Here is a 17,279-nt window from a genome sequence, read left to right on the forward strand (position 1 = left end):
ATTTGTAGTGCACAGGGATGGATTACTGACCAGGCCAGTAGATGCAACAATTAGATTAATGAATAACCTTTGAATATATAATGACTACACAAAAGAAATGAAGGCCTTTTAGCCAAAACCCTTCCACCTGAAGGAAAAAGCAAGCCTCTCGGCCTTGTATGGCAATACGTTAGATCAAAGAACAGAAACAACATTCTTGAAAATGTCTTTTAATAAAAATTACAGTAGTAGAAAGGAATGACACATTTACAAAATAATGTGTTATTAAAATAATAGAAAAGTGTTATTAAATTTTTCTACCAGAACCCCAACAACCCATCTTTAGGTAAGCATTTTATGCAGTGACATAATGAGGGAAACTCAATGATGTGACACAATTTCATATTAATCTCATTTCAACTCTTTATGCAACAGCACATCCTGCTGACTACACAGCACAACCCAGACTGTATAAAACATGGAAAACATTTGCCTGTGAACCCAGTATAAATGCTGCCCTCTGTTGTTCGAAGTGACTAACTGTTTTAAGGTAGTGTTCCTACATGGTTGGATGGTCCTGCTACTAGTTCATCAACACACATAAACCTCAAATAGCTTGTCAACATACTTTTCTGGGAATATTAAAAGAATATTAGATATTTAAGGGCCCAGATTTCATGTTTATGACGGGTTATCCTCGTGCGAAAAGCTGTATGGAAATATATATGGAAGAAATTGACAAATTCAGATAGAAATAGTCAGAGAATAAATTTCAGCCACTCTGTTCAGATGTACAGATGATTAGATCTATAATGACCCACTTGCTTCCTGACGGCCAAAAACAGCACGATGTTTAATCGTTATATGAACATTTCACAGTTATTAGAGTGGATATACTCTGTCTGCAGAAACACTCCACAACACTATAACATGAATTGTGGGCTAAATTAATGTAGGATTAATGTAAATATGTTGATGGCTGTGACATCACAACCATGCTGAAGTGAAACTGTAACTGAGCTGTAACTATAACTCAGCAACTTCAATGCTCTTTGCACAAGCTCCAAGCTTGTTTATAAACAGTCTCTTAATCCTGAATGAAACCCAATTACTTGTCATTTTGACACATCCCTGACTTAACCAACCAAAATCAAATGCTAAATAAAGGAGAAGATTACAAGAAATGAGGAAGTAAAGCTACTGTTCCCTCCCCCTCCCCCAGCACACCTGAGCCTTTGGCCATTGGAGAAGCTACATAGATTCAGTCTAATGGCCTTAATTTTGAGATACTTACACAAACCCTTTCACCCTGTAGAGTGCACTTGTAGGTAACATGATTGTACAAAATAAAAACAAGTGGCACTACAAATAAAAAGTACATGTTGACAATTTTTAATGACCAGTATAAAATATCAAAATACCCGCTTGGCTACATGGCACGTTTTGTAAATAAATGTGGTCTGTAGCTGCTTTTGTTGAGGTATGTTGAAGCTTCACGAAAACCAGCACAAAAAAAAGAGCATTCTGGTGTACACTGTAAAAAGTGGCTCCCCAAATCAACCTAAAAAATTTACATCATGTAGTAAGAAGTACATTAACTAGTTTTATTCAATCTAAATAAATACTTTGTGCTAGTTCAATTGCTTGTTACTACATGAACTAACTTTTTAAGCTGATCTGATGAGCCATTTGTACGGTGAGCAATTAAAGTAGTGTGAATACCATAACAGCATCAACACAAAAGTTATGGGCTACAGTACAAAGAACACATTTAAGTGTTAACCTGAAAGCCTTGAGGGAACAGCTGGTTGAAAAGTCAAATGGACACATTTCTCCTCTTACTTCATAAGCACTCGATCTATTCAAATGGACAAAATTATTAGCAAAAATCAAGCTTCAAGATAGCTGTTGTTTTTAGCTTTCTAACATACTTTGGCCTATTTTTATAGATAACAGTGTCATACAGTGTTAGAAGCCACCTAAGAAAGTGCTGTCTTAATAAGGCTTGTTGAAAAATCAATGTCACACAGTTTTCCACTTCCCAGATCAGCCAAGACATGTTTGGTGTACAGATTTTACCTGGTTACATTAGCACTTAAGTTGACTTTAGCACTAAGGTCCCCCAAACATGCCTTAGATGCTTGAACAGATGCTCTGAGGTCAGTGGAAAACTGTAAAATTTGAATTTTTCTGATCCACGACACTTGGGTTAAGGGTAAAACTATAGTTTAAAACCTAAACATACCACTGTACATACATGTGCATGTATTGTGACCTTGTTGACATCTGCCTGGGATGTAAACACTTCCTTAGTAAGAAGCTGGAGAGAGGAAGATGTTGAAGAGAACAGCGAAGAGCAAGAATACGATGTAGCCCACTATGCAGAACCAGAAGCGAGGGTCCTTCAGAAGCTTCTGGTTGTAGTTACTGAAGAAAACATAGCCGATGGTCATGCCTGCTATTCCTCCACCAATGTGGGCCACAAAAGACACCTAGAGAAGGAGGAGAAACACAATGCCTCTTAACAAATAGCCGTGCTGCACAGCTGTCATTCAGAAAAACAGGACAGTGAAGTACACTGAGGTTATGGGTGGGCAATATGATTATTATATACACTGAACAACGGTTTGTATATTAAAAAAAGACAAGTGCATAGTAACTGTATGAATGGCATAGTAAGACGTAGTGCTAAGCATACCTGTCACACAAGTCAGATAAGGGCCAGAATCTGGTTAACACGAGTCAGACGACGATGACAGACTCTGTCTGTCACACGAGTAAGACGAGTGCCAGAATCTGGTTAACAAGAGTCAGATGGTGCCAAAATCTGCCTGTCACACGAGTCAGAAGACCACTAGAATTTCCGTCATGAGTCAGACACCTGGCAGAATTGCAGTCTAATCACATGAGTCAAATAACCACCAGAATCTGTCCGTCACACAAGTCAGATGACTGGCAGAATCTGTCCATCACAAGAGCAAGACGACCACCAGAATCTGTCTGTCACACGAGTTACATGACCACCAGAATCGCTGTCTATCATGAAACATGACCATTAGAATCAATGTCCGTCACAAGTCACATGTCCGTCAGAATTGTACACGAGTCAGATGACCACCAGAATTTTTCTGTTACACGAGTCAAATGACTGCCACAATCGCTGTCCATCACACAAGTCAGATGACCACCAGAATCTGTCACAAGAGTCAGACAAACTCCACACTCGGTCTTTTACATGAACCAGATGACCACCAAAATCTCTGCCTAATGAGTTAGACAACCATCAGAACGGCAGAGTCACTGTGAATCTTCACAGAAAGCCAATCAAGAGTTAGAGATTTAGAATCAAAGCTAAATCAGAGCTTGAAGCACCTTCATTGTTGGTACGGTTGTTTGTGTTTTCTTTTAACACTAATGTTGCCTGAGAAATCATGTGGCCACCACACAACTTTGCCTATTTTCACAGCTCTGCTGTGACACGAGTAACTGACCAAGTTATGGACAATTCTCAGGTTCAGATTCAGTAATCAGGTTCAGTAATTTACTATGGCATACAGCGATGCCTACTGTAAGAACACCTTAAATATTAATGCAATGCTGAATGAATTCACAGAATTTTTTGTTTGCTGATGTTTGCATTAAACTAATATAATATTATAATATTATATATATATATATATATATATATATATATATATATATATATATATATATATATATATATATATAAAAAATGAGATTAGAAACAAAGAAGAGGAAGAGAGTGAAGACAGAGCCAAAGAACAGATGGTGGAAGCTGAAGGAGGAGGATGGTTGCAGGCAGTTCAGGGAAAAATTGCAACAGGCCCTTGGGGGCAGTGAGGAGCTACCTGAGGACTGGGAAACTACAGCTAAGGTGGTGAGAGAAATTGGCAAGAATGTGTTGGGTGTTTCATCTGGTCAGAGGAAAGAAGACAAGGAAAGTTGGTGGTGGAATGAGGAAGTCCAGGAGAGTATTCAGAAGAAGAAGGCAGCTAAGAAAAAGTGGGATAACCAGAGAGATGAAGGAAGTAGGCGGGAGTACTGTGAGGCTAGTCACATAGCAAAATGAATGGTGGCAAAGGCAAAGACTCAGGCCTATGATGAGTAAAGAAGGAGTAAAGGACTTGTATCGTTTGGCTAAACAGAGAGATAGAGCTGGAAAGGATGTACAGCAGGTTAGGCTGATAAAGGATAGAGAGGGAAATGTACTAGTGAGTGAACAGAGAGTGTTGAGTAGATGGAAGGAGTACTTTGAAGAACTAATGAATGAGGAAAACGAGAGAGAGGAGGACAATGGGGGGAGAGATAGTGGATCAGGAAGTGCAGAGAATTGGTAAGGTGGAAGTGAGGGCAGCTTTAAAAAGGATGAAGAATGGAAAGGCAGTTGGTCCAGATGACATACCTGTGGAGGTATGGAGATGTTTAGGAGAGAAGGCAGTGGACTTTTTAACCAGGTTGTTTAACAAAATCCTGGAGAGTGAGAGGATGCCTGATGAGTGGAGAAGCAGTGTACTGATCCCCATTTTTAAGAACAAGGCTGATGTGCAGAGCTGCAGTAACTACAGAGGTATAAAGTTGATAAGCCACACCATGAAGGTATGGGAAAGAGTTGTTGAAGCAAGGCTAAGGCGAGAGGTCCAGAACAGTGAGCAGCAATTTGGTTGCATGCCCAGAAAGAGTACCACAGATACAATTTTTGCATTGAGAGTGTTGGTAGAGAAGTACAGAGAAGGTCAGAAGGAGCTACATTGTGTCTTTGTGGATCTAGAGAAGGCATATGATAGGGTGCCAAGACAGGAACTGTGGTACTGTATGAGGAAGTCAGGTGGAGATGAAAAGTATGTTAGGGTGGTGCAGGACATGTATGAGGATAGTGAGACAGTGATGAGGTGTACAGTTGGAGTGACAAATGGTTTCAAGGTGAAGGTAGGGTTACATCAGGGATCAGCTTTGAGCCCATTCTTGTTTGCAATGGTGATGGAAAGGTTGACAGATGAGGTCAGGCAGGAGGCTCCATGGACCATGATGTTTGCAGATGACATTGTAATCTGTGGTGAGAGTAGAGGGCAGGTGGAAGAGAATCTGGAGAGGTGGAGGTTTGTACTGGAGAGGAGAGGAATGAAGGTCAGTAGAGAGAAGACGGAATACATGTATGTGAATGAGAGGGGGGCAGGTGGAAAGGTGAAGATGCAAGGAGTAGAGGTCGTAAAGGTGGATGACTTCAAATATCTTGGGTCAACCATCCAGAGCAATGGACAGTGTAGAAAAGAGGTGAAGAAGAGGGTACAGGCAGGATGGAGTGGGTGGAGATGGGTGTCAGGGCTGATGTGTGACAGAAGGATAGCAGCAAGAGTGAAAGGGAAGGTTTACAAGACAGTAGTACGTCCTGCTATGATGTATGGTTTGGAGACTGTGGCTTTGTCTAAAAGACAGGAGGCTGAGCTGGAGGTGGTGGAGAAACCTGTTGTACTAGTTCAAATGCCTTTCTATCACTTCCAGTGTGCATCCTGTCTGTGTAACACCATGCAGTGGAATGGAGTTTAAAACCACATGTATATCAGATGTAACCCTCATATGTCTGCACATATGTCTTACAACTCCCTGCATGTACCGTGTCACTATGAATGGACTAAAAAAAAGTGTAAGGCCAATCTCAAAAGCCTTAGGCAGCTTTTCGAGGCATTGAACGCTTCAGACACCCGGTTCCTATCACCAACACTGTGAACAATTGTGACTCTGGAAGTTTCTCTAGAATGTAGCATTTCACATCAAACCACTCTGAATAACTTTGTTTACATCTTATCTATTTAATTATGCAGCTTTTCTATAATAGTGCAATTCCCCTTTAATATAGCTGCACTGAAATACTCTTTCAAAGGACTCACTTTACATTTATTTTGATGTCAGATTTATTTATCTGTGTATTTACTTATATAAAATATCAGTGTGAGTTAAAACAAAACGAACCCCTTACTTTTATGCAAAAAAAGTGGACAATATGAGGTATAAAATCAGCCATTGAGGGACTTCACAGGGTTATTTGAGGAGAATGGCGCTGAAAAAGCATCGACTCACCTTCAATCCAGCCTCATCACTCAGAAATCTTCTGTACAGAGCGAAGCCCACATCTGTTCCCACTACAGAAAAGAGCAGTCACAATTAGAACACAAGGGACATAATGAACCTACGTATAAGTGGGAATACTCAGCCGTGTTTCAGGACAGATGTTTGAACAAACCGATAAGGACGATCACCAAAATGCGGAAAATTCCCAGCAGAGGAATCATCTCCCTGAAGTTCTTTTGGAGCACAGGACAGAGAAAGAGCAGATCAATTTAATTGGCCCGTCAAATGATTAAATAAATAAATCACAATATATCACATTTGTTTTCACTGCTATTTAAATGGGGGAAAAAAATCTTTCTTTACTGACTGACGCCCACGTCACCTTGTCGTTCATACAGTCTTATTACAGTGGAGGTTCTTGGTGGGAACTGTAGCTTGAACATGATTAAAGGAAAAAAAATTCAACACCTACTACTAAAGCATTCATGAGGTATCCACCAATGAGAGCGTAAACTCCTCCAGAGGCACCCACCACAGCACTGTACGGGTCAAAAATGGAACTGGCCAGAGAACCTGGGACAGCACGCACATGCGCACACACACACACACACACACAAACAAACACAAACAGTTCAATTCACACACCCCATCATGTCAGCACTTTGCCTTATTTTTAAATTTATATTTTTCACCATTACTTTTCAATTAAATAAGGAAAAATCCTGCAGTTGGCATGGACCAGCCACATATTAATCCTTTGAGCATATTCATCTTCAACACACAGCTTTATGCTCATCAATGTATCCTTCTTGATATGAATCGCAGGTTTTATCTAAATTATGATTTGGCACCCTTCTAGGTCTGGCTCATATATTTTGAACACTTGAGCGTTTGCTGGTGTTTATCTATTTCATATTCACAAATTTGTAACCTATAATACATAGTAAAGGCCTTTTTGCAGAACGGTGATTATTAATATATGGAAAATGCTAAAAAAATAATAATAATAAAAGTAAATTATAGCTGAAGTAGTGGGCATGCACATCACCATGTCCTCAGATCACCACAAAGCACACCGCTTTCCACACAGCACCGAAGCGAAATGAAATCACATGTATGAGCATTCTAAATGATCAGACAACAAGAAAAACACCAAGTTCAAAACTAGTGATAAGAGACTGCACAATAAATTTGATTGTCTATTATATGTAAGTATAGCGATATATAGTACCAGCATATGTTGAATCTGCACTCTCTCCAAATCAGCTTGGTCATGTAATGCTTCAGATGGAAAGATCATCTCTTTTTCTTCCTTTCTTTTCTAATTACACAGCTTTACACAACAGCACAATACCAGATCTGTTCATCATGCAGATGGTGCTTCTCTGCTACCATACCAGCATAATTATCACATTTAACTAAACTATTGTGTCAAATATAGCCGAGGACACTACACAAAATAGGAGTGATTTAACCAGTTCTCTATTGAGCATGAGTGAAAAAAAATTATAGGCTTGTGTTTTCACAGATGTAAGATGCTGGCACAGCCACACAGCCAGTTGTGGAATATTATTTAAAGGAGAAATAAGTGATTTTATGACCAATTAAACGCTATGATTAAAGTGATCTGTCATTGTCTTAAATTTCCTTCCTAACATAGACTCACCTGTTCTATCTTTGAATGACAAGGACAGGTGTGCTCAGTCCTGGTTCCAGTGATCTACAACCCTGGAGAGTTCAAATCCAACATACCTGGCTCTAATATCCAGATGCCTCTGAAGGCCTTCATCGCCTGGATCAGGTGTTAGATTAGGGTTGGAAAAAACTTAAAGGGGTAGGTCTCCAGGACCACAACGGTGCACTCCTGATGTAGGATATAATTAAAATGGCAGCATTTATCATTTGAAACACTCAAAATTGTGTGTTCAAATTATGATTTTGATATTTATCAAATTTCCAAACTTTTCAAATGTGAGCTAGACGACATTCATACATCAGAGCATTAAGTTCAGTCAATATCACACTCAAAAATCAACAATCCAAATAAAGTTAAAGCAAAATGAACAAACAGATATTTTATGCCAAGAGAATCTTTGCAGGATGCTTCTTATTTCATTGAAAAGTAACAGTGAGAAAATGAAAATAAAAAAGACAAAGTTCAACATAAACAAAGAAGAGTCTTTGAGACTTTAAATACAGGTTGGAAATATAAACGACAGTTGCATAAATGGCCTACAGCTGCCTCTAATTTGCAAACCTTTGATTAAAGTAAAGTACAGTCTACAGGGTGGTTTTCTAAAAACAAATGAGGTATTATCCCAGACTGGATTGTTCTCTGCTTATTCTTAGTTGAAAACCCTCAGCTTGATTGATGTCTACCCTTATTCTCAATGGATTCATACTTGAAAATGTGAAACTTAATCTGAGTTTTTTCAGTTGAATATCAGAAAGTGTGTTGTTTTGACTCTATTGGAGCTGGATTAGTTTTCCCAAATTAGGTTTTGTAATGTAAAGTGGTTGTAAATGTAAATAAACTAAATAATAAACTAAAGTAATTGTGTGATTGTGTAATTTAATTGGTCGATTGATTCACGATGAAGAATCTGAATGTCATAATGTCCACAGATAACCCTGATTTAAAAGTTACAGCCAGGACTTTCACACCACCATTACACCTCAGGACACACTCATAACACTAATAGCAAACCTGTTAATAGTCATGGCTGTGTGGTGTGTTATTGTTATAACAATACACTGCACAGCCATGACTATTAACAGGTTTTGTTACTAGATTAGCATGTGCTAGATTACAGCAGGACTACTACTACTAGTACTGAGGGAGCTTCAGCTTCAGCCAATTATAGAAGACTGTTCACGCCTTTATTGTTCTTAAACTGTAAAAACTACACTGATCCACAGTTATTATCAATAAGCATAAACCAATCCAACTAAAAGTAATCCAGCTCCAAACTTTAGACTTATAAGTCTAAAGTGTAGAAAGTCCAGTGATTTTACTGTGTGTGCAGAGTGAGATGTTGTTCCTCACCTGCAAGAACGCCACCCAAGTAGACCATCCCCACCTCAAAGCCCTTGTGGACCAACTCCAGCGGTATGCCCAGCATCAGCTGCAGAAGCAGATTCCCCACAATATGCTGGATCCTGGAGGAAAAGAGCACAAAACCCAGTTAAAACCATTCACTGCTTTGAATGATCAACCGTTCTCGGTTGTTAAGGACGTTGGATTTTGTAGCACATGCTGTTATTTCGTAAGTTTGCATGGTTCCTCATTTACAATGGGTCCCTTAATGCACACTCAGCTTAAACAAATGTTGACTGATTTGATAGTATTAGAGTACAGCACAGTAACGTTGAACATATTAAAGTAATTTTATGAGATTCATTTTACAAAAAAAACTGTTTTACTCTCAGCGTTATTTCAATTTTCAGTTAATGTGTTTGGCCCAGTCTGTCCAGAATTGCACTAAATCCCTAACAACAACATTTCAAAATGAAAGTTAAATCATCACCTCAATTTCTAACACCAGATCTTTTTATTTCAGTCATTTTTCTCCCTTCATGATTCCTTTGTATGTATCTCAAGCCATATACATTCACCAGCCACTTTATTAGGTGTTACCTGTTCAAATGCTTGTTAACACAAATAGCTAATCAGCCAATCACATGGCCACGATTCAATGCATTTAGGCATGTAGAGGTGGTCAAGACAGCTTGCTGAAGTGCAGACCGAGTATCAGAATGGGGAAGAAATGTGATTTAAGTGACTTTGAAAATGGCATGGTTGTTGGTGCCAGATGGGCTGGTCTGAGTATTTCAGAAACACGCACAACCATCTCTAGGGTTTACAGAGAATGATCTGAAAAAAGAGAAAATATCCAGTGAGTGGCAGCTCTATGGACGAAAATGCCTTGTTGATGTGAGAGGTCAGAGGAGAATAGGCAGACTGGTTCGAGATAGAAAGGCCACAGTAACTCAAATAACCAACCAAAATCTCTGAGGAATGTTTCCAACACCTTGTTGAAAGTATGCCATGATGAATTAAGGCAGTTCTGAAGGCAAAAGTGGGTCCAACCTTTTACTAGCATACCTAATAAAGTGGCTAGTGAGTGTATTTTACTATATTATATTACAGCTTTCATTGTTTCTTGGCCAAATGGCTATTCTTGGATGGAGAACAAATGGCATGTTGAAGCAAACCAAAATCCAGGGAACAGATGAAAAGGTGTTTTACCCAGCATGCACAAACATGTAGGATAAGAAGCGCCATGCCTCCTCCCTGTGGTCCGGTTTGTAGGTAAGGGGACTGTTCCAAATGCCTTGCTCCAGCGTCACCCACTGCTTCTGAGGCTTCCACACCGCGTAGTAGATGAAAACTGCCAACTGTGGTGAGTGACAGCATGTTACCATGAGGCAGTTCAGTTTGTTAACGCTAATAAACAATGTTTGCCTGCCTCAACCTGTAAGGCTGAGCAGGGTAATGAAAGGCTGGTGACAGTGAAATATAAGACTAAAGACAGGGATAAGAAAGTTTATATATTCAAGAAGCATGTGGGTCATTAAAATCATGTTATTAGCTCCTGGCACTGACTTCGTAGGACACTGTACACTGTTCCAGTGTTCCACTCCACCTCTGTCCTATTTATTATTCACTGCACTACTTGTACTTGAGTGTGCAATACATATTCCTGCTGTGCAATATTTCTTAAGATGTGCAATATTATATAACTCTATAAGCTGTCCAAGGAATGTGCAATAACTAACTGATACCTCACTTGTCTATTGACTATTGCACTAAATGTATTTACAGTGTCAATAAAGCTTTTATGTCTCCCCAGTAGTCTGTCTGGGTTCAATATATCTTTAAAAAAATTATTTTTAATGATAATAAAAGACTTCAATAAGCATTTCAGCTGTTATGGGAGCTAGGGTGCCACCCTACTGGTTACCACAAGTAAAAAAGAATAATCATACTGAAATATATATTTATACTTTTTTAGTATTTTGATTGACCTACAATAAAAAAGTGGCAAAAAGTATGTGGACACCCCTCAAGTGTTTCAAACACTCCTATTGCTAACAGGTACATAGACTCAAGCACACAGCTATCCAGACAAAAGTGAGTGTAGAATGAGTCATAGCAAAGAGCTCTGCTGATGCACGTGTTCTGCAAATATCATTTATCTGTCGCGTCATTCACTACAGAGTGCCTCTGGAAGCATTATCAACACAAGAACTGTGCATCAGAAGGCTTTCCATGGTCAAGCAACTGAATGCAAGCTGAAGATCACAATGCGCAATGGCAGTTGTCAGCTGGAGTGGTGTAAAGCACACCACCACTCGACTCTGGAACAGTGGAAATGCGTTTTTTGGAGTCATGAATAAAGCCACACTATCTAGTAGTCTGATGAATAACCTGGGTTTGGCCGATGCCAGAAAGTACAGTGCTAACAGGAAATTTTGGTGGAGGAGGGATAATCATCTGGGGCCGTTTTTCTGGCTTGGGGAGGCAGCAACTCCATATTAATGCCCATGATTTTGGAGCAGGATGTTCAACAAGCTCATATAGGTGTAACAGTCAGGCATCCACACACTTGTACCATAAAGTGTATACTGTATATTTTATGTACATTTTGGAATATAATGACAACATAACATATTTCAGTTTCATAGAGGTCGGTGTCCAGTGCAGCAAATTTTAGCCGTGGGCTGGTAGTCAGACGGCTATTTTCAGTAAGTGTTGTGGGCTGTGGTTGGGTTTAGAGGAGTGCTTCTGGAGTCATGAATCTGGTTATTATACGGACTCCCCAGCAGCAGGAAAATAAACCTCTGCTAAAGCACAAGAACCTCTTAGTACCTTTCATAGGGAAACTTCCAAATCAAATACATTCGGTCACAAACTAAACACTGCTACTAGCACATTCAGACAGATCCACTGCAATGCACTTCAATGCCTTATTCATTCTAATGCCGAAGAATGAAAGGTTCCCAAATCTTTCCTGGATTGGACGTAAGGTTCACGGAAAACCGTAAAATGGTATAGAACCTTTACATTATAGGTTCTTTAAACATTAAAGTGGTTCTTTATACTGTCTGCTTAAAACAGTCATAATTTATTTTAACCTTATTATTTCCATCTTATCTTTATCTCTTTATTTAACATGGTGTTGTTGTTACTCTGCCTTTAAGACTGATACAGTGCCCTCCATAATTATTGGCACCCCTGGTTAAGATGTGTCAAAAGCCTTAAAATAAATTCAGTTTTTATTGTGGAAACATACTGTCACACTGAAAATTGTAGAAAAATGTAACCTTTAACTCAAGTAGAGTTTTAGGGGGAAAATAAAATCCCTGACTAAGAAATAATTTTTCTTCATAAAATCACCTGTTCCACAATTATTGGCACCCCTAACAATTCTTAGGAAATAAATATAATTAAAGAATTTCTGTCACTTCTACAGTAGTTTACGAAGTTAATCAAAGTATGTAGGAACATTTAATTAGCAATTCACAACTTCCTGTTTCCCTGGGGTATAATTATGACGTGACACAGAGGCCATTTCTCTTCAACATGAGAAAGACAAAGGAACATAGCATTCAAGTAAGGCAGATGTGTGTTGACCTTCACAGGTCAGGCAATGGCTACAAGAAAATAGCCACTCACCTACACCTGTCCGTATCTACTGTCAGAGGAATTATTAAGAAGTTTAAAACAACTGGAACAGTGGTAAACAAGTCTGGACGAGGACGCAAGTTTATTTTGCCACCACGCACAGTGAGGAGGATGACAAGAGAAATAAAAAGTTCTCCAAAGCTCACTGTTACGGAACTGCAACAAATGGTAGCATCTTGGGGTCACGAAGTCTCCAAAACAACCATCAGACGCTATCTACACGTCAACAAGCTGTTTGGGAGTCATGCACGGAAAAAACCTTTTCTCACTCACAATCATAAACGTAAACGTTTGGAGTTTGCTAAGCAGTACTGGGACTTCAACTGGGACCGTGTGCTTTGGTCAGATGAAACAAAGATAGAGCTTTTTGGCAACAAATGCTGTAAGTGGGTCTGGCGTAACACAAGAGCTGAGTATGCAGAAAAGCACCTCATGCCCACTGTGAAATACGGGGGAGGATCAGTGATGCTGTGGGCCTGCTTTTCTTCCAAAGGCCCAGGGAACCTTGTTAGGGTGCATGGCATCATGAATGCTTTGAAATACCAGGACATTTTAAAACAAAATCTGGTGGCTTCTGCCCGAAAGCTGAAGATGGGTCGTCACTGGGTCTTTCAGCAAGATAATGACCCTAAACATATGGCAAGATCTACACAGAAATGGTTGACCACACACAGAATCAAGCTCCTCCCATGGCCATCTCAGTCCCCAGACCTTAACCCCATTGAAAACCTGTGGGGTGAGCTGAAGAGGAGAGTGCAGAGGAGAGGACCCAGGTCGCTGGATGATTTAGAGAGATTGTGCAAAGAGGAATGGTCGAAGATACCTCTTTCTGTGTTCTCCCATCTTGTGAAACATTATAGGAGAAGATTAGGTGCTGTTTTGTTGGCAAAGGGGGGTTGTACAAAGTATTAACATCAGGGGTGCTAATAATTGTGGCACACATTATTTGATGTTAAACAATTATTTCTTAATGTGGGATTTTTTTCCTACTGAATAAATGCACTTGAGATAAAGGTTGGATTTTGCTCTTTTTTCCATCGTGGTCCTATATTATTTTAAAAAACCCTCAATTTATTAGAAGCTAAAGAACACATCTTAACCAGGGGTGCCAATAATTATGGAGGGCACTGTATATGTATATGCTTGGTTTTTGATTGGTTGTCATGTATCACGTCTCATTCAAAAATCAATTCAGGCTGAACCGTGTCTTGTAATTTCAATGTGAACGGGCAAAGCTAAACTGCAGTAGGCCAAATAGGCAGATATATGCAAAAATTGCCCATTTTTACAGCTTACATCTTAATGAATAGGAGTGAACATTATGTTTTGGAACTTCATATATGGCATACTAAGGTCCCCAGATATCAGATATCTGACCTGTATTTAGTTGTAGTGGCTTCCAGTGCATTCTGTGAGGTGAATGCATTGGCTCACATTAGATATAAACTGTGTTTATACAGTAAAATGAGTAACACCTCTCCTATGCTGATGAGGATGATGAAGATAGGCGGTGGCAGGCAGTTGGCGCGTTCTAAATATGTTTCTCTAAGATCTTCTGGCAGCATCCATCTAGAGACTTGGAGGTGAAACCTGTCGCAGCATCCTTTCTGCTCATCATCCTGCTGATCTTCCTCCTGCTGGTCTCTTTCCACAGGAAAGCCAGCCTCTTCATCCGCATCAATTCCACCCATTTTTCAGCTTTAATAAAGGGGAAACGGAGCATCAGGGAGGTTTAGTAACTTTCATTAGACTTCTACGATGTACAACCAATGTTGCAAAATGTTCTTCCGCATGTGCCATGCTATTACACATTCCCACCAGAGAGGTCGCCAATCCCCAAATCCCCAAAACTTACATATTAAAAAAAAATTCTACATATTTAAATGGTTGGGATGTAAAGAAAGCCATTCAGATGGTTTGGTGTGAAAGGCTTTGTTCCAGAGAAACTTTCCGAGTCAGATTTGCTCACGGTGGTGATATAAACTAGATGTCCAATGGTGGTTTTGTATAGCAAATAAAATATATATTGGCTATATTTGTGTTGTAGTCATCCCTGATTCATATCACCACCACTGTAAAGAGATCAGGGTCTATATGTTTCACTTCAAGCAAACCTGAATGACTTTTTTTAAAAATTAAAAAATACTCAGGAACTTTGAAAATTTGGTGGAATTCCCCTTTAAGGTGAGCTTTTTCCACCAACATGTTTTTTTTTTTTTTAAAAAGCTTTTTTAAAGCTTCTGCAGGGGCTGGTGTAAATGAACGTGAATGAAAGTTAAACTACAGAGTTCAGAGAGAGACAAACTACTCGGTGCTGCTCCTCTGGGATTCTTCCCATCAAGCACATAAACAAAGGCACATCCTGTGCTGTCCTCGTTTATCCCATTCCAGACTTAAAAACCTTCAACGAATTAGAAAGCAGTACTAAATTACACAGCATGTCAATTCAATCTGACCAGACTGACCTGAAAAGCTTTTTAAAGCAGCTCTCGGGTTCTAACGATAAATTTTCCAATTCGTCCAGAACGCCCAGAATGTCCAGAACGTCGCATAAACAATTGAGGAAGAAGTCGGGGCGACTTTATCTTACCACTTTCTCTCTTTCACTCCTTCGCCAACCGAGGTGAAATTTTCCTCAAAGTTCTTCCACGCAAATAAGTGTATGTGTGTGTGTACTAGTGTGTGCCACTGTGTGTGTGTGTATGAACTGCTACTGAACACCACCCACTCCGTGTTTAGCGATAAACCACAGCCTCTGCTTTTCCTCTAGCCCTCTTCCTTCCTTTCTGTGCGCTCGAGATAAACAAAAACTCATCCACGTCAAAGTGCTTCCCAGCAAGTCTCCGTTCAGAGTACGATAACTGCTTCGAAGTCAATGAGCTCCTACTGTTCACACTGTTCAGGCGCTGCAGCGGCCATTCCGTCTACCTGCTCTTCCGAATACCGGCACACCTGAGCGTCATGACGTCACTGGGCGGGAAAACTGAAGAAAGAAAGAATATATATATATATATATATATATATATATATATATATATATATATATATATATATATATATATATATATATATGTATATGTATATATATGTATACACACACACACACACACACACACACACACACACACACAAGGTGAGTCACAGGAAACTTTTATTTTAAGCCTCCATGATGCAGGGCTGAAGGTGGTGTTTGTTGCGGATTTTCTCAGCATACGCAATTTGTTTGAGATGACCCCAGAGATAAAAGTCCACAAAAAAAATTAAAAAATAAAATAAAACCTGTCCTGTGACTTTTGACTCACCCTGTGTGTATATATATATATATATATATATATATACACACACGCACACACGCACACGCACACACACACACACACACACACACATAAAAGCTTGTATCTCCATTTTTGACGTTATCAATTTTTGGTATAATTTGAAAATACCAGTTGGGCTTTTTTATTGTCTGTAAATTGCGCAATGAATGGACAAAACAAACTGACCCAAAACAACTTGGGAAGACGTCTGGTTCCACTGACTTACATTAAAATTAAAGCTTGTTTTTAGTTTTTTTTATATATATATATATATATATATATATATATATACCGATATATATATATATATATATATATATATATATATATATATATATATATATATATATATATATATATATATATATATATATATATATATATATATATGCTTTGTTTTTTTGTGTGCGTATGATGTATATAGTGCATATATACAGCTTGTGACAAACCCAATTTCCAACATTTGGGAAACCGATGTTTAACTTCAGAATTTGCATAAAACAGATTAATGTATACTTTTTATATCATTAACATTTAAAATTTTAAGTCAACTACATGTAAAAATATGTTCACTTGTCACAGAGATTTTGGTTACTGGTGTTATCAGGAATCTTATAGTACATTTTAACCTAGTAGATTTAACTATGACACTGTTTCTTTGGGTCAAGACTCAGAGAGAAAGCATCTCAAGGCATGAGAAGGTGAGTCCATATTGGTCACTATGTTTAATACATTTATTGATAATTTAGCTTATCAGGCAGTACATATATGTGTCACTGGTATTACGTGCATTAATGGCTGGGCAATTAAAATTGTCACAATAATGCCATAAATCACTTTATCACTGATTTTAAACAGTTGCATAAGGCTATCTGACTGGCAATGAGTAAGGCAATTTACAACATCTTCAGTTTTAGAGAGTCACTGGTATCAGACCATCTTCATACACCAGTGACTAAATTATGTTGGGAATTAAGCTCCACTTTGTGTATCTATGATAGATCTTAATGGACATTTTAGGTCATACAGCTTTAAGATGAAACTCAATTTAAATGTGTCCACCTGGACTCCCACTCCAAATGGAGAGTGATGCATGTGTGTATGTATATTTTACACACACACACTCACTGGCCACTTTATTAGTTATACCTTGCTAGTAAAAGGTTGGACCCCCTTTTGCCTTAATTCTTCGTGGCATACTTTCACCAAGG

At 38.9% G+C, this 17,279-nt stretch overlaps 1 protein-coding gene across 2 annotated transcripts; it reads right to left on the reverse strand.

Moving 5' to 3' along the window:
* Positions 1–212: 212 nt before the first annotated feature.
* rhbdl2 (rhomboid, veinlet-like 2 (Drosophila)) lies at positions 213–15,693 on the reverse strand. 2 transcript variants are annotated; one of them, XM_037547689.1, is made up of 8 exons: positions 15,345–15,693; positions 14,230–14,452; positions 10,316–10,464; positions 9,113–9,225; positions 6,539–6,639; positions 6,239–6,299; positions 6,076–6,137; positions 213–2,471 (listed from the first exon to the last, which is right to left on the reverse strand). In XM_037547689.1, exons 2-8 carry the CDS (start codon positions 14,443–14,445, stop codon positions 2,289–2,291), a joined length of 885 nt encoding a protein of 294 aa, XP_037403586.1. In that variant the 5' UTR covers positions 14,446–14,452; positions 15,345–15,693; the 3' UTR covers positions 213–2,288. The 2 variants fall into 2 exon arrangements, with proteins under 2 accessions (XP_037403586.1, XP_037403587.1); XM_037547690.1 differs by having other exon boundaries at positions 15,220–15,693.
* Positions 15,694–17,279: the final 1,586 nt, after the last annotated feature.

This window comes from Pygocentrus nattereri, chromosome 19 (genome assembly GCF_015220715.1).
Source record: "Pygocentrus nattereri isolate fPygNat1 chromosome 19, fPygNat1.pri, whole genome shotgun sequence".
In the NCBI taxonomy this organism is placed as follows: Eukaryota; Metazoa; Chordata; class Actinopteri; order Characiformes; family Serrasalmidae; genus Pygocentrus; species Pygocentrus nattereri.

Excerpts from the sequence above, each read along its gene's own strand:
- rhbdl2 (XM_037547689.1), bottom strand. The coding sequence starts at position 14,445 with ATGGGTGGAATTGATGCGGATGAAGAGGCTGGCTTTCCTGTGGAAAGA. Across the intron at positions 10,465-14,229 it reads TCCTCATCAGCATAGGAGAG|TTGGCAGTTTTCATCTACTA; the intron begins GTGTTACTCATT and ends CACTCACCACAG. Across the intron at positions 9,226-10,315 it reads TACATGTTTGTGCATGCTGG|GATCCAGCATATTGTGGGGA; the intron begins GTAAAACACCTT and ends CTTTTCCTCCAG.